We start from the raw sequence: 19,363 nt of genomic DNA on the forward strand, positions 1-19,363 counted from the left end.
TGCTGTTATAAATATAAATTATATGAGCAGTCGCACATGTATAATGGGAATCGTACTGGCTTAAGGAGGGGCCAAAGTGAAGTTTGATTGATGTTTTGGCTAGTCAAAAGTCCGAGCCAGCACTTGACATTTTAATATTGATTTTTTGTTGATGATATTTCTGCTGTAGGGGGTTTCTGTGAATGCAATTTTGTAATTTTTTTGTGATCATATTACGCAATAAATTTTTGTATGGATGAAGTTGTAATTATTATGAGAATGAAAAAATGAAAATCATGATGTAAATTTATAATATCACTTCAAAACAAACTGTAAACAAACTTAGGACAGCTTATTGCACACTTTTAAAAAAAATTCCTGTGCACTGAAATTGGTAAAAATTGAAATATTTTGGTATCAAAGATTTGAACAGTATATTACAGTGGTATCAGAGTAGTATTCTGCCAACCGATTAGAATTTGATCCACTTTTTGTTAGTACAAATTTCTTATGTAGCTAGGGGTTCTCACAGATATTACTTTAAGAATAGGCCAAATGATCCACTAGAGCAACCAAAACTTGAAGAGGAAGTTTCTATTGCAGATTTGTTTGGCAAAGGTGCTACTGAAAACATGGGTGATGGAAGAGAAAATAATAAGGGCTGTACTATGTAGATTTTGAATAATATTGCTGGAGGACAACAACAATTAGTGCAACTAATGACACAAATGATGCAACATATAAACGACAAATCAGACCAATGGAGGCAACAATGGAACATATTGATTGATGGATACTTCCCACAAGTACACCAGATCTTGAGTCTATCTATCCTCAATTGTGTCTTCCTCTTCTTTAGTTTCCACTACTTCTTGTTCGAATGGTCGATCCATTACATTACCAAACTTCCTGTTGCTAGACTGTCTCTTTGTGGCTTAGATCTCTAGGTTTCATATCGACAATGATGCCAATTTTTATTGCTATATTTGGTAATTATATACATGGAGTAATAAAAAGATGACAATGCATATCAAATACAGGAGTAAAATATATCTTTATTCGACCATGAAATTATTATAGAGAAGAAGACTAGAGATGGTCAGCCAAGGATTCTGATTACATCATACTACCTTCCTTGACGATACACAATGTATTTAAAGGACGTGGCACTTGGCAAGGGGAACACAACCATCAACCAATCGACACTTATAACTACCTGATAGTGACAAACAAATTAATATGAACACTTAATACATTGTTGGATAACCAATATTATCAAACATAACAATAGACATTGTATGCTAACTACAGTTTTGAATTGACCTCATTCCCCAAATATGATGGAACTATGAGCACAAGGAAGGAAGAGAACGTGAGAAGAAACAAAGGGGATTTTGGGTCAACATGGAAGAGACCTAAATGCTTCAACACTTTTCTTTGTCCCCAAAAGACAACATAAGAGCACATATACAACAAAACGTATTTACGATGGAGAGAAGAATGAAGATACAAATAGAAGAATGTCACAACAGGGTCAGTTCTTTTGTATCCTTGTGCCAGTGGAGCCTCAAGTGTCATCCAAAGAGAGCTTAAAAAACAAAAGACATGCCAAGCAGCACATCACAAGTAATCACATTACATGTAACCAAACACAAAAAGACAAAGGGGCAGTGTACTTATGAGTCAACCTATAGTAAATCATTTGCCTACGAATCTTGCTCATCATAAAGATGTTGGTTATGATATCTGTTGCTGATTATGGCTTTAAAATGCTGAAGATAGGCTCAAGGAATATTGTCAAACAGTTGTCTGATAACCTGCAATCTGCTGTTCTAGTTTTCCAGATTGAATAACTTGCATGTAATGCAGTTTTGGACGGCTAGTATAATTCTGCGTGTTATGCAGTTTTCCTCTGGTTTGCTTGATACCAAAGAGGGTTTCAATGTGATTTGTTTTCATGAATTTGAACATAAAAATGTGGAGGCTAACCACATGAAGAAAAGCCTAGCTAATGCAAGAATAAAACATCTACAGCTGATGACATTTTGACAAACAATTGACACACATCTTATAAGCTGGAAACAAAGGCATATTACATCAATTACTTGGCACTAAATCTGAACCCTTTTATTGAATGCATTTCCAATTTCCACATTACCAAGCTTCGTGGTTTACAGCATACAATATATATAAATATCAGACTATAGACGCCCTCTTACTGCAGCATATTAAGAAATAAATGGCAATGTAAACAACTATTATTGTCAATAGGAACCTGATTTTAAAGAGCCCCAATATTGTGGCTGAAGAAGTAAGCAATATCCGCTGAAGAGAACCATTCTTAAGATCAAATCGAAGCTTATACCCAGCCGCCCCTGTTCTGATATACTTCAGGCAGGAATAAATTATTGGCAGCCTCCACGAACCCCTTCAAGCATCCAAACCCCTCGATATCCCCTCACAAAAGGAATACTCTAGTTAAAAGATGAAATCGATGCTCCAATAGGCCCCTGTGAATAAAATCATGGTATTCCTGTGGCTCATTTGATGACTGGGTTTTTACTTCAGAATTTGGTAGATGCAGATCGGCAAATAGATGAAGACTTCTGATCACCCAAAATGTCTCCCAGCTTCCTTGATTCGAACTTAGCAAAAATTAGCTTTAATAACCAAAATCGTAGTGTCCCCCTGGTTGGTGGAAAGTCCGAAAATTGATTGAGATTAAACTCAGAAGTGATGTAGATGTAATCATCTCCTTGTAGACAAACAATGAGGTCCTATAGCATCCAAATGTCTCCAATTTCTCCTCAAATTCGATCCCTTGCAAGTTGTCCTTTGGCCACAAATTAAGTACCAATGAGATGACTGAATTATCACCTCCACAAATACAACCCTTCAAGAGATCTTTCACTCCCTCAATTATGCTATCAATGGGAGTTTTCGTTCCCAAAGACAAATAGATCTGCAGAAACCCTTGGCTCCACAAACTCAATCAATACAAATATCAATTCCTGGCTGTCTAACAATGAGGCTGCCTCCTCTATTTATTCTTTTCGTCACATGGGTCGGCCTCCTTCTAGAAGATTCCTTTATAATAAAACAATATTTAATTGCTCCCCTTTAAAATAACTAATAATTGCACTTTAGGAAATATTAAAGTATTATTATAATATAAAGTGCACATGTGACATCATACGTGAGAACACATTATCTCACCATTAAACCATGTAAAATAATATGTGAATCCACAAGCAACTGCCAAGACGACCTTCTTATCAACTCCTTGGCCTACGAGGGTCAAATAATAGGCCAAACTTCGCGAATATTTGAATACTAGGGAGAAAGGGACATTACATGGGTGGGCAAGATGCTCAAGGAGCTACAACTAGTACCATACAAGGAGCTATATTCAGTTCCAAACATGGACCATTCCTTGAGGAAGGATCACACTATGTGTCACTAGGAGCTAGAGTCAATGCTCTCAAAACATTAAGGATAACTTTAGAATCATTCTCGATAGTTTTAACCATGTCATTCAAATTATCATTCAAGTTTATCACAAGAAGTGGTGCAGTAGTGCTATAGGCATCACCACAAGCAATATCGGCCATAGTCGAAGAAGGAATAGAACAATCCCTTGGAATTGACAACTTGAGCTTTTGTCTAGGTTAGGCAAGATAAGGTTTAGTCTTAGGACTAGGTGAAGGTAATGAAGGTTGAGGAGGCAAGGCCATATCAACATTCAACTATTTTGGGGAAGACTCATTTCTTGCAACAAGCTCGTGAGCCATAGCATGATGTCTTCTATGATGTTCTCTTGCATTGCCATTTCGTCGGTTACAATTTAGATCTTTATAGAAGGAGGTGGGTTATCAGTCACCATTGATTCCTTTTCTTTGTTTGCTCTAGGAACAAAAGGAGGAATGGAGGAACCTCTAAAGGTTGAGAGATAGGAGGAGTCTAGATGCTTCCGAGCAATTGCCTTGTTGTCCTTTATAGGATGGTGGAGGTGGAACTGCAAAATACACACTAAACTCTCTAGGAAGGGGAAGGATTCTCAATCCAAGATATGGTTCACTAGTTATCTGTGGGATAGGAAGAGTTACCATCATATCCATATACATCATAGGATCCTTAGAATACTAATCGAAGTGGAACCCAAGGAGCTACCTAAGGATAACTGAACTATTCTCTAAGCTTTAAACTTCTAGTGAGAAAGGAACAAAGAGCCTTCATGAGGTCGAATGGGTTGAGGTGGTTAAAGACAAGGGTTGGAACCCACTATGATATATAGTATGCACTTGTCCTTCAAATGGAAATTTTAAACTCTTATGGACAACAAAAGGGACTTCTTTCATGGCGGTGAGCCAAGGATGACCCAGCTTCACACAAAATTGATCAAAGGTAGGAATCCGCGTAAAGGGAACATCCAATCTTTTAGGTCCAACCTGGACGCAAAGGGTGATGGAACCAATAGTGGGGCAAGTGAAACCATTATGTACCGAATCAAGATGTCAGATTCATCATAAGTGTCTTTATACAATTCATATGTAAAGAAATTCTTTTGTAACCACATTTACCTTGCATATTGGATCAATGAGCACCCCACATGTGGGTTTGTCATTAATTCTAGCAGTGATGTATGGTGGTCCATTAGGGGCATGCATTGAGTTATCGCTTTGAGTTATGTTTGTATAGACATATTGAATGCCTTATCTTGTTTGGCAACAACCCATTCCTTCCCTATATCCACATTGACCATTTTCAGTGAAACATCTCCTTGGCTTTTCAGCTGATTACACACTCATAGTATTTTCAAATCATTGAAAAGTCAATTTCATAATGTTATTCCCTAAGTTAGCTGCAAGCACAAGTCACAACTCATGGCATCTTCAGAGATATAAATCTCTCCAGTTTGGATAAACAATAGTCACCCAAGGCTAATCCTTATATTCTATGATCTGCTTTGATTTTGTAATAAAATGGGCAGCAAAAGATCGAAATAAACTGTGGCAAACACAAACAATGTTCCCACCATAGATTTTAATAATACTTGCATAAGAACTCTAAGAATGAGTTCACATGATAAAATTTCCAAAAGGGATGTCAAAGAAATTGAGAAAATTATTTTCATGGTTTGGGTAAGTAAGACTTCAATATCAAAGCCTTATAAAGGGAATTCAAATGTAATATCTTGGATAATTTTTTTTTATTTTTTTTAAGCGCAATAAGAATTACCAACCAACACATAACCCGTTAAGGTTAGAAAACATAATCTCAAAGCTTGTTGAAAATGCAACCCTTCCACTTTTTGATCACCAAGTGCCCAATGTGGGAAGGTGAGAGCATATGGTGATAAGGGGTTCGTTAGCTCACAAATCTGCTAGAAGTGATAAAGCAAATACAATACCGAGCGGCAAGCTAACCCCTTTCCCTTATCCACCGCGAAAGCAAGGAACTTGGCAGTGAACCAGCCTAGGGAACAATACTAAGACACAAATCACTCTACTGCAATATTTCAGTGGGAGGACGGAATTACAAATTACTCAACTCAATCGCTTATGCAGCGGGAGGACCATTACAACCAACATCACTCGACCGCTTATGCAGCGGGAGGACTGAATTACAATTTATTAGTTTTAGGCAGCAAGCCAGCCTCTTCCACTTTTCAGCGGGATAAGAGATTACAATCCAGAATGGGTTAGTAGTACTACTATTTAACCTTACAATAAAAAGGAAAGTGAGAGTAGAAGAATAATGCTGAACATAAGAGATAATGATCATGAAACTCTTTCAACATCAAAAACAGTAGGCTGGAAATGCATAACCAACAACCTATAAACCCACTAAATTACTCATATCTCTCTCAAATATCACTACCCCAAATCACTCCCAAACCAACACTAGACCAGCAACAACTAAGACAAGCCAAAAGGAAGCTACCAAAATACCCCAAATTACTTTGCATGCATCCCAATGCACCCTCTAAAACCCACACCTATCTAGGTATTTTCGATTTGCATTATTAAATTCAATACTCAATGAAAAGTGTTACAAACTTACAATATGAGTCGCCAACAACAAGAAGGATGATTGAACCAATACCCAAAATGACCAATCACTTAGGTAAAGAGGTGTGATAAAAAACGTGCTTCAGCCACAGGGAAACCAGCAACTCCAGAAATCACTCCAAACTCCAAAAACATTGAAATATGCAATGAAAGTATCATAGATTACAACACACAGCTAGGTACTATATCTCAAGTACGAAACTGGAAAATACTAGGGAGCCGCACTCCAAAGCTTCAAGTTTTGACGCCAATCCGGTAGCATAACGATGCAAATTTTCAAGATGGACAAATGAGAGACCAAGGCTCATATTTATAACTTCACGCCTCCCCAAATGCAAATGCAAATGGCGCCCAAATTCCATTCAAATTCACTTTCATTTCGCCTTATGTCTCCCACCAACATGGCGCCCACTTACCTTTCCTAGGCAAGTTTGAACTTTGCCTTAGGTGGCGTCTTTTTGCAATATTAAACATTAAACAAATGATGTTTAATCCTCCTAAATTGCCACCAACAAATTCGCCCTTTGACTTAGGAAAATAACACATGAATATCAATTAATTATTTTTGCCTAAGTCATCCTCAACAATTAATCAATAACTACAAATATTTAAATATTAAACCTTTGACAAGGAGATAATATTTAATTGAATTACTTATGACTCCCTTACTGATCATTAACAGAAACCAGGATGAAGCGGAGTAAAGAAGACCAAAGAACTGTTGCAAGACCAGGACCCTGTCCACTGCCAAAAATAGAAATACTCCATACTGCCACTTACTAAAAATAGCAAGTCTTGAATTACTACTGCGAAAAGCATGATCTTTGCACCCAGTGACAGAGCATGGATAGCTCAGTAGGACAGCATCATACAAACAAGCAACCCTAACTTACTAAAAATAGTAAGTTCTCGCCTTACCAATGTTTGAAACCCCAATTCTTCATTCCACAACCTACGGGTCTCAAGAATAGGCCAATGGACCACTAAAAGCACATCATCGAGAAGGGGACGAAGGGGACATTACATCAGAATAGAATAAAGCCTTTGAACAACATTCAATTTTATAATGTGAGTGTCTGTAGCATAAACATTTCAATAATTATAAGCTTGAAAGGGGAAAACCTCGAGACTTTAGACTTCAATTTTGATTAATAAATGGCTTTGTCAACAAGCTTTTAAAATCACAATAAAAAATAAGTAAAGCTGAGGCCCAAGGGTTACAGGGGAACACAGAATAAACAAGTAGTGAAGATCCAAAAGCTTACCATATCAATCTTTAAAGTTCACAAAACATTTTCTCATCCAGGAGACTTTGCTAGAAAGATCTTTTCTTTGTTGTGTTCTCCTCCTTCAATAAGCTTTGTGGTGGCTAATTTTGGCAGCTTCATGATGTTGGTGCATTACATGGCTTGATTCTATTGATTGCAAGGAGATTCGACAATCAGGGAATCTTTAGTATTTCATCAAAGGATATGTGAGCTTATAATTATAAAAGATTTGGTTGGGTGATTAATTAAAGTCATTCACTAATGATCAACATTGTAACTTGAATCTTTGGAGTTTTTAGAAAATTGGAAATTGCTAGCTGTTGATCAAGCTTTGATTCGATGACTGATGGTATATGTTTCTGACATTTAGGATTAGAACTTAAATTAATCCTAGTCATTAGATTATAATTTATAAAAATATTGATGATCGGAAATTTTTTAATGTATAAATATTTGAAAATTCAACAACACATTGAAAGGATTGGATGATGATCAATCTAGAGATTTGACTAAGGCTTTTGAAGAAAAAAGTAATTGAACCTCTCAGTTTTGATTGAGAGGATGGTCAGCACTGTCTGTTTGACACTTAGGAATTTTGTCTGAGAGGAAGCTTTGTTGTCCCTTAGACTTCACATTAGATGCTTGAGATGTCATGCCCATCAGATTGAATGAATCTAATTTATTTTCTACTTGAAAATCAGCAAGTCAAAAACAATTTATTATCTGAAAGAATAAATATGGTAGTTGCTGAAGCTTCTTTCTACATGTCCATCTGAACAGTACACCTTACTATTTTCTTGAATCTAATATGTTTTATATGCGTCAAATACAATTATCCATTCTTAACAGAAAGTAAGACATGACAGCTTCCACTAATGAAACATATACAACATTGAACTGGTTGTGTGAAGTTGTGAACAACTTAGTGCATTATAGCTATTTTAAAATTTAAATACGAGCCCCCAATTTTTAACATGTTCTACTTAGTTTTCTATGAAGTTCTTATGTTACACGTTTTTGTATTGTTTAGTTATATTCACTTGTACATACCCAAGTTCAAATTTTTCCTAGAAATTACATTTGCAGTTTGGTATGCCTTTCGTTTTCAATGTGTTGTTAGAATATTATTTTACTTTCATTAATACAAGCCCAGAACTTAAACTAAAATAAACGAATCTTAAAATTTAAACCCACAATGCCCATTAGATGTTAATTTATTTTACATTTTTATTCCAATTCATAACAAACTTTGATGCTAAGCTTATTTTGGTTGTTTGGTAGATGTCCTTTTTTTCCCCTATCTAGAAGCTAGTACATCTGTTCGTTGGTAGATAGATTCATGAAAACAGATTCAACATTTGATAAGTCATAAGTCAATACAGAATTTTATATCTTAACTTTTTAAAGGTTTTCTTTATCTCTCATATGCTAGACAAGCTCTCATGTGTAATCATTCACATCATCTGAGTTGGTTGAACGATTTGGCATCCACTATTTGAAAATGAATTTGTTTATTGAAGTTAGACAGATTTTGTCTTTTGAGCAGGGTGTGCACTACAATTCCTCTAGTCATACAATTTCAGGAATACCAAAGTCTTTCTATCAAAATGCCACTGTATGCGTTCAACAATGCAATCCAGCAACATGCAATAAAACCTGTCAAAAATATAGGTAAAAATTCCTTGTTGATTCCTTTCATATCCTTATATTCTCATTTTATAATTGAATGCTTGTCTGGTTTAAATTGGCTATTTTATGCTCTGGATTATTTCCCTCTCCTACAGCTACAGTAAACATTTTCAGCATTAAATCCTTAAAAGAAGTAGGACTATGATACTGATGCAACTACTTGCCTCTTCTTTTAGTATGATTTCATAGCCGTCTAATAGAGATATTTCTTTGAAGCACAAAAGGCTTAAAAGCTGTTGGCAACTACCTTATAATCAGTCTAAAAAATTTCAAGCTGTGATAGTCATAAGTGTTGATCAAGTCATTTAATGTTACAAGATAAATTAATCATAACAATTAAACTAAAAGACAAAGGAAAACTGTACAGAAAAAGACATCCAGAGGAAGTTACAGTGGTCGGTTGAAAGTTTCTTTAGTCATGTGACAATGTCCATTCTACGAATTTAAAAAACAGGAAATTAGTGGCCCGATCTTGAAGTTTGTTTGTAAGCATAGGATATTTTGGTACTGGAAAATGTGAAACGGTTAAAATATAAACGCAAAATTAGAAGACTGCATTCTGGAAAGGCTCTCTAATGCCCCTGCAATGGCTAAAAGCTAAGTTACCGGTTTGGGTTTGGATTCAGGTTTGGATTCAGGTATGGATTCACGGATTCGGCAAAAAAAATAAATTCTTGGGTACCGGAACGGGTTTGTCCGTACACACACACACACACATACATATGTCATATATGATATATATATGTTCAAACATCAAAATTATATATGTTCATAGTTCAAACATACAAATATGAAACATACAATGTAACTTTCCCATACAATGATACATGAATGATAACGGATAAATTATGAATCCATAATTGCCAATGACAATAAATATTCTGATATTCATATATCGTAAATGTAATATCATATTCATAATTTGCAAAAAAGATAATATTCAAGTTTTGAGTTTCAACTGATTCAAGTTAAAAACCATGTTACATGTTAAAAAACCATTAAAAAAATTGTTTTTTATTTGCTTTCTTCTTGTTTTATGACCCATCGGACCCGTTTTTGGGAACCCACTGGCTTGGGTTCACCCAGGTCCGCCTAGACAGGACCCGGGTGGAACCCGGGTCGAACTAGGCTTAGACCAGGACCAGGCAAGAACCAGGAACCAGACCTAGCCGTTTTCCCCAAGAACCGGTATCTGAGGCTAAAAGCAATAAAAAGTCATCATGCTCAGAGATATACAAAGTAAGATTATTGAATTGTCTAAAATATATCACTATCAATATCTTAAACTAATACAAATAGAGGTGGTAAATATAAGAGGATCAAGATCAGAAAATATAAATTCTAATCACCTGCACAATAGCTTATCAAGTGAATATTGTGAAGTAGAATATATGTGTAAATACTATTAATTCAAAAGACTATCAAAATAAAGGAAAACCAAATTAGGAGGAAAGCAACTTATTGATGTGTTTTCTATGATACCTCAAACACAGAATAAAATACTAAGTATTCTATCCTTCTTGAACAAGGAAACCTTATATGCTAATATTGTGATCAAATAAGGCCACTCCAAGGTTTACAATGCGAACACTTGACTTTTATGTTGGATAGACTCAATGTATTGATGTCATTTCTTGAGGACAAGCAATCTTTGGAAAGGGAGGACTACAATATCCCCATTTTTATGCCATCTTGTTTTGCTAGCGTTGACCAGTTTTTAGGATTTTCCATAGTTTTCTAATTTCGTTGGGGGAGTTCCTATTAAAGTAATATTGTAATATTTAATGGTCATTGAAGTCATTTAAATAGTTTGATGAAGAGAAATGGTGAATGCCTCTCTTAGTAGAACATCTCATGCAAACAACTGCATGGTCCACATGTTTAATAATCATGCCCACATAGCTTTCTCTACAAACAGAACATGCCTCCATGAGTTCCAACTTGTCAATTCTTTTTCAAAGTTAGACAATGTGTATTGGAATGCAGGAGTCTGCAAGATGAGCTCAGGAGCAGTACAATGTGTTTGGGGAACACTATTTGCCTAAGGGTCATTGGTTTGTATTTCTAATTGTGTGTGGAAGTCACTATCAGATGCTTGGTGTGCACGTCGTTTCATTTGTCATTTGTTGGAAATATTGCCTCTATTTTTTGCATAGTAAGTTCTATTTGTTTGCTTCCTCCTGGATTTGATGGCATCGCCTTGTTGGGTGGAAGGTTGAATAGATATCTAGTAGTTGTAAGAGAACACAACTGTGTTTAAAACTGCAACAATTGAAGAGAGAAGGCATTGAAGCATGTATGACAACAAGCATACGGTTACATTCTCTTGTATTAATGGAACTGCAAGAAAATCAAAGGCATATGCATAGGCATATAATATATATCTCTAAAGTTACATATTTCTATATAGATAAATATGTGTGTATATATATGTACATGAAAAGACATATACATGCATACATACATATGTAAATACATATATAATTGCAGTGGGGCATATGCATATATATAAATACGTGTGTATCTATATAAAACTATATAAGAACTAATATATGTTTTTTTGTGGATATTTTTGGGTGCATACAGACGTCTTTGGATTGTGACGTGTGTCTTTTCCTCAAATCTTGGTGAAGTGGCAAACAAAAAGTGATGGCAACTGAAAATCGGTTAATCCTAATCCGTAATCTTCTTCTCTTTTGTTTTTTGGTCCTCATTTTCTTGTCAATTGTATTTGCTCTGCAAGATTTCAGTTGATCAATGTTTACTTTGGTGAGTGCACACTTTAGCTATTAGATGCTTTGCCAAAGGCATTATGGAAATATATATATACATAGATATATAATTATATATACATACAGATGTATGTATATATATATACACATGTATATATACATATCAATGAAATATGTGAATATTTGTATAAATAGATATGCATATATATATATATATATATATATAACTGTATAACTATGTATAAATATATATTTGGATATATGTGTATATATATACATTTCTATATTTGGTATTTTGTTTATAACTTTGGCTATGAGAACATTTGGAGAAAGTAATTATGGATATATATGTGCATAGATATATATTTATATATACATACAGATGTATGTATAAATATGCACATTTATATATACATATGAATAAAAATAAGTATATCTAATTTTGTTTTGTTTTGTTTTCCTGTCCTCACTTCCCGTGAATTGCTTTTGCTTTGTAAGGTTCAAATTATTATTAACTAGTTTGTTGAGTCTATGTTTCTGCTGTGAGAGCATTTCGAGAAAGTGATTATGGATATGTATATATGGATAGATATATATCTATATATACATACAGATGTAAGTATAAATATGCACATGTATATATACATATGAATGAAAATATGTGTATATTTGTACAGATAGATATGCACATATATAAACACATGTATATGTTTATATAACTATATAATTTTGTATATATATTTATTTAGAGATACTTATATGTGTGTGTGTGTGTGTGTGTGTGTGTATGTTTATATCATAGAAAAAGAGAGCAATTAAAGGAAAAGATGCAAGGAATGAAAGAAATAGAAAAGTGCGGTGACTTTGTAGAAGCATCATAGAGAAAGAAAGTAATTGAAGGAAAATTTGCAACGAATGAAAGGAATAGAAAAGTGCAATGTTTATATATATGTAAATATGTAACTGTACATTTTTTAGACTGTATAAAACCCAACCAATTTAATGTATGTTTTCTATGTATATGAACAGTAAGTACTTATATATGGAAGAAATCTCAAGGAAATCAAATTTATTCTGCAAGGCAACTAACCAGCGTAGATGAGTATGCAGTCAAACACATTGTGCAATGGAGTGACGAGTGCTTCTAGAGAAGTTAAAAACCTTGTATATTTAGAAGTACATGTACATATGTATTTATCTATATGCATAGATCCACATTATTAGCGTTGAATATGTGAGTGCAGATATAAATATACACATGGGTGTATGTATTTAAAAATATTTAAGCATAGATGCATATTGTAGATAGATTTTTCTATTATAATATCTTTGCATACATAAATTAACTAATTTTAATTGTAATATTATGTGCAAAACTAATAAGCATGACAGAAGGAAAGTATTGCAAAGAAAATACATTCAACTATTTAATGCAAGAAGTTATTCATGTAAGAAATATATATATATAGGTACTTGCCCATTTAGAGAAAGAAACTGTACATATATGTAAATATAATTATTCCGACATATAAAGAAAGGTGTACATAACTTAGGATTGAAAGGAAAAGCAACAAGGTTATTAAAACAATCAAATGTACAGCTATCTATAGGATTGTACTAATATAAAATATGTAAAATTGGAAATGTAATAAGTCTTGTATGAAGCGAAAGTATTGTAATTAGGCAGCAGGTCTAGTATAGGGCTAAGGCTGTGCAGAGAGGCAAGCAATTTCTGCAAGTAAAGCATTGCACTCAGTTTTATAATCAACAGAGCAGATTTTGTTGATTGTAACCTTTATCTTAGGTTCAGAATTGTATGTGTCAGTAGAAACTAGCAGAGTGAACGAGTAGCGATGTGAAACAAGTGTATTAATGTCAGCACAAGGTGTTTGTGCTGTGGTGGCAACATTTTGCAATTTTCTTTATCAAATCAGTTCGCACCTCATCAAAAGCAATTGCCCAAACAGTTCCCATTGCATCTTGCACTTTCATTGATAACTGGTAACTATAATTGCAATCTGCCATGGTCATTTCACATCTAGGACAAAACCATGAATCATCAACCCACTGAGTGCATTTTTTTTTACAAGGTTTACCATTTACTTTTAGTGAACAACCTGCGTAATAGAAATTTTTATCCATTATGTTCACAAATCTTAGAACAACAAGTATAGTGGTTTGAATTGTTTCTGGTTTGACACTCATGCGTTCACAGATTGATGCAATAGTCATCTTAGTGTATTTTCCATCAATTTGAGTAAATCATGCAGAGAAATCATGACAAAGCAATGGAAGACATCCTCTTAGCATGAGGGGTTCTGCCTCTGGGAAATCATGATTAATATGTAATGTTGTTGCATATGTCATATTGACAACCTTCCCATTAAAGTACCCTACACGGGCATTGCGTACAACAAGTATAAGAACAACATAAGGGGTTAACATATTATTTAAGTCATGGCCTCTTTGTTCTGATGTTGGACCCCACAGATTGACATCAATTGTTGAACCAGAGAGATCATTAATTTTAACAACACGCTTCTTTGTTTCACTGCCATCCTTCCTGTCATGTCCCCTCTTTAGTATGACATGACACTTTACGTGGATTTGCCTATTCCAGACTCTCGTAGGCAGATGGTTGTGATGAGAGAGTCATTTTGGCATTTATTTGGTGATTGGATGGCTCATTATGCTCTTGGAGACATTCTATTTATTATTACTTTTTATTTGGGGCCAAAATGTTATTGAGGTGCACTTTTTATTTTATGAAGTAACTTTTTATCTAAAAAGTGCAATGAGGCTTCTAGAAGATTCTATTATGGATACTTCTAGAAAGTCATGAATACTTCTAGAAAGACTAAGAGGCTTCTAGAAGATTCTATTATGGATACTTCTAGAAAGTTATGGATACTTCTAGAAAGACTAAGAGGCTTCTAGAAGATTCTATTATGTGTATAAATAGACCCCATGGGTCTCTCATTTGGCATCGAAGTCTATTTTCTCTAGTGCATCTACTTGAGCATTTGTGGAGCTTGAAGGTCTGCAAATATCATTGATCTTTGGGATCGATAACTCCCTTAGATTAGCATAACTGAGGAAGTGAAATATCTTCTGAAGGGTTGCGTTATTGGAGATGGTACTCAGCCATTTCATGTTGGATTTCAATTGAAGGTTGATTTCATGTTGGGACAGTCCAGTCCTCCTTTCATCAGCATTTCATAATCGGAGTTCAAGGAGTGATTTCCAGGTTCCATTGCATGGTTTTTGTTGTCAATTTTTATAGAAGTGCACAGTTGTAATAGTCATATATGTATTCAGAAAACAGTCCATTGTAATCAGACATTGCTATCTTGTAGTTGGATTGATATAGTAGAGAAAGTGCATTGCAAGGTCATTGTTCATGTGTGATAGTTTATACATTCTCTTGTCATAAATTCAGTGCTCATGTGTAAGAGTTTGTAACAGTCATACATTTTTAGAAAATTAGTCTACTGAACAATGCAATCAGAATTTGGGAAATTCATGATATATTAGCATTGAAGTCCTTGCATGAATATTTAGAGTTTCATTATTGTTTCAATATTGGTATTGTTATCTCAATTATACTTGATGCTCAAAACAACTATCATATTGAAACACTACATCACAAACAAAACAATTCAGTGCATGCCAAGTGTTTGACAAATTGTCTCAGTTCAGATTTGGGGTTTATTAGTGGCCTATAAGGGTCATTACACTTCCTATGAATTGCAATGACATCTCCAACATATACTACAACACCAATGATGTCAACCAATGTATTATTAGTTAGCTGAACCACTTTGCTAATTGGGGTGAAAGGGAAGCGGTTTTGAGCTGGATCATCATCATGTGTGCAGCGTTTTAATATTGAAGCATCAGATAGGATGATCTCTAAATGGCTGTTTAATTTATTGTATCTTGTGTTTGCCTCCTTAATGGACCCCTTAGAAATTACATAGTGAGCACCTACCTCCACACGATTAGAGTGTAGTTGAGATATTTGATCAAAACATGTAATCCTAACTTCACAACCCTCAGTGTCTACAATGTCAACGGTGAAGACTTGCCCATTCTTAGTAGGTGTACTGTATGACTGTATTGGTCATTTGTCAGTAACTTTTCCTTTGATTGTCCATTTGTTTTGGCAGGGATTTAAACTTTTGATAGGGCTTATATTATTTGAGGTCATACTTTGTGGTGATGGTAATGCAACAGCAAACTAAAGGGAACATTTAGAGGATGATGGTGTTTCTTGGCCCAAAATTTCTAGTTGTTGTTCTTTGAAAAGGTATGTAGGTTTACCAAAGAATTGACAATCGCTTTATTTGATCTGTAAACTAAGTATTATAATAGTCCTGTAAAATGAAAATAGTTTTGTTTAAGTTTCTATGGATTGTAGCTGGAAACAATTGAATATCAAAGAAGGATATTTTAATAAACATAGTATGTTTCCTACCTTGTGTTCCATACATATCTGCAAGTATAACTTGTCAATAGAACTATAGAACCTATTTTGTAGAGCATTTGAATCTATCAGATCTACATACTTAGAAGGCAAAATTGCTAGCTGCATGTATGTGCCATCAGTCAACACTAGTTTATATCTGTATGTGTCATCTTTGGCACCCTGCATTTTCCGGAATGACAAAACTTGGAGTAATGCTGAAGGAAGCTCATCCCCAGCATTGATAGATTGAATTGCACATGGGGTGGGGGCACAACCTTGGGCAAGTTCCTACAAAAAGATAATATCAACATTGAGGACTTAATGTGAAGGGATACTAAGACATATATTTGACTATTCCTTCACATATAGTTTAGTGTTTTGGAGTGCATGGAATTAAAGAATTTTGAACCATTAAATGTTGCAACGATTAAAAAATGCATCAATTACAGAATGCTTGACTATATTTGTGTATGTTAGAAAACAGGGATCATGTCAAAATGGAAGGTATGGAATCGATTTAAAATGTATTATGAATGAGGGATATTATGAAAGCAATGACGACAAAGTTGCGGTTTTCAAAAGGTAGGATGTATTAGTTTACCGAAGTATCCATTGCGGATTGCTGTAGAGATTCAGACATAGCTAATGGAGACGACATTTTGGATTGAGTTCTTTAAATTCGAGAGGAATGGCAGCACTAAACGTACATGGCAGTACAGGTTATTAACAAACTATTGTGATTTTATGTAATTATATGTTTAATTTATTCTAAAAATGTAATATTGTACAGATTGTCCTGAAATAAAGCTATTGACAGGTAAAGATATGTTTAGAAATGAATAACTTAGTGAGATGGAAATAATTTTGCATCTTTGAATTAAATTACAGAAGAGAAGGCATTTTCATTTGTAGAGAAGACAAATGTACATTGCAAGAGAAGGATGCTTTACCTGACTTTTAGTGTACAAACAGTTTCAGTTTTAGTTTGAGGAAAGGAGTGTTGTCGTTTGGACTGGTATATTGCCTTGTAGAATAAAGTTGATTTTGATCCTATTATGAGGTTGCAAATATCCTTATTAGAAGTCATAGAACAACATAATGGATTGATAAATTCTTTACCAAGGATAAGTACCTAACTAAACCCTAGTGAATCGGAAACTTGCACAATAAAAATAATGGACATGCAAATGAGGAATGAAGACGAAAGAAAAGGAAATTTGCAGTCTGTTATTTCTTTTATTTTTGTTTTCTCAATCAAATGATATAGGTTCTGAAATACAATAAAGAACTTTGTTAATTGCATCTGAGGTTTCATACCAATGTATTTTGACCAACTAGAAATGTTATCTTGTTGTAATTTTAACACGATTTATAATGTTTCCAATGTAATGGGCCATTGTAAATTTCAATACTCATATGAATGCATTTATGTGTTCATCAGAATGGGAAAAAAAGAAACCCAAAAAACAATGTAAAGTAAAGCAAAACTGAAACAACATTGTGGTGCATGGATATTTCTTTTATGTTACTTGTAATAGGCACACCAATACAAAAAATCACAGTACCAATTTATGATTTGCACATATAGGAATCGAGTACGAAGAGTATGAAGATTACTTTGAATCTCAAAATATAATCATAATAAGAACTAAACTGACGAAACAGTAAGTAAATAACTGTAGCCAGTATCTACCCATGCAACCCATCCGAGTTGATTATCATTCCACTTAAGCATCTTATCTCCTAGCTCAAAAACACCTAGTGGATCTATTAACTGTTCAGGAGTTGGTATAGGAAGAGGGCATAGTTTGACTTTGTTAATAGTGTCATCATTATTGCCCATATTGAGAATGGTGGAAATAGGAGTGGCAGCAATAGGAGGAGGGGTTCTTGACTGCTTGGCCATATTACGTTCGAGCTGATGAATCAACTTTTTGAGGTTTTGCTTTATCTTGTTGCTCTCTTCCAAAAGCTTCCTCACGGCACCGTTAATGTCCTCTCTTTCTTGCATCCCTCCATTCATTGTAAATTTTTTAATGAATTAATGTGTCACTATTCTGTGAGAACCAACAAATGAAAATACATCGTTAAAAAAGTTAATATAGGAGAAAAAGGCAGCCAATGCCAAATTAAAACAAAACATTGTTGAAAAATGAAAAAAGAATTAATTCACTGCTCACAACAATCATTAAAGCAAAACGTAATCAATTGAAAAGTTGGAGGGTAGAAACAATTCAGACGAAAATGGGGACCTAAAACAAAAGAGAAGAAAATTACAGAAATGAATTTGATTTAATAAATTATAAATTTGCTTTACATTACAAGATCAGTGAAATTAGAGATGATCCTTACATTCAGTAAATTACAAACTCGGTTAATATTACAGAAAGAAATGTCATCTAGGCGGTCAAAACATTGTACCTCAATGAGCTCTAAAGCACCTATTGTATGCGGTCTAAATGATGCACCTCAAGAAAGCTCTTTTTGCATTCAACAAATGTACTTCACAGACAGTTAAAGACAATGAACAGGAAAGGAAACCGTAATAAATATAAGGTGAATAATTATCAATGATTGCCCTCTTTATAAATCAATGTTGAGGTGACTATGATACAACATAGATACTCAAAAAGTACAGGTAAGAAATGAAATATACAAGTTATCACGTAATGAAAACAAGGTCTTTGTTTTATAATGGCTACCTATTGTATCGTATTGTGTTTGTCTTAGAATCTTAACTGTTTGTTTTGTTTTGTTGATTGTTAATTATGTAAATATTGATATATTCATTGCAAAAATAGAGTTTTCGGTTAACAAACAAACTACTATGGTATGTCATAGACTCACAAATACTAAAAGGAATGCACGTAAGCAGTATATATATAAAGGGACTAGGAAATAAAAGAGAAGAAAATTGCAGATTACAATTAACCGGTAAAAAAATGTCACCTGCAAAAGTTGTAATGCGTTCACCAAATGCAAAAAATAATACATTAAGGTTAAGCAGTTTTTTATTTAAACCACAATGAACTGAAAACTTAGAAAATCAAAACAATTCATGGGTAAATGAAGGGCGGAAAACAAAACAGAAGAAAACGAGAGATTACTATTAACTAGTTTTCAATACCAATCACTTACCATTCGCAAACCCCAATC

The 19,363-nt window shown here is 34.3% G+C and overlaps 1 protein-coding gene across 2 annotated transcripts in view; it reads left to right on the forward strand.

The window, feature by feature from the left end:
• Positions 1-19,363, forward strand: part of LOC131064116 (uric acid-xanthine permease) — a 307,219-nt gene that overhangs the window by 209,017 nt on the left and 78,839 nt on the right. For both annotated transcript variants that reach the window (XM_057998146.2, XM_057998145.2), the window contains exon 9: positions 8,865-8,989. In XM_057998146.2, the coding sequence (XP_057854129.2) occupies positions 8,865-8,989 (125 nt within the window). The remainder of the gene's footprint in view (positions 1-8,864; positions 8,990-19,363) is intronic.

This window comes from Cryptomeria japonica, chromosome 5 (genome assembly GCF_030272615.1).
Source record: "Cryptomeria japonica chromosome 5, Sugi_1.0, whole genome shotgun sequence".
In the NCBI taxonomy this organism is placed as follows: domain Eukaryota; kingdom Viridiplantae; phylum Streptophyta; class Pinopsida; order Cupressales; family Cupressaceae; genus Cryptomeria; species Cryptomeria japonica.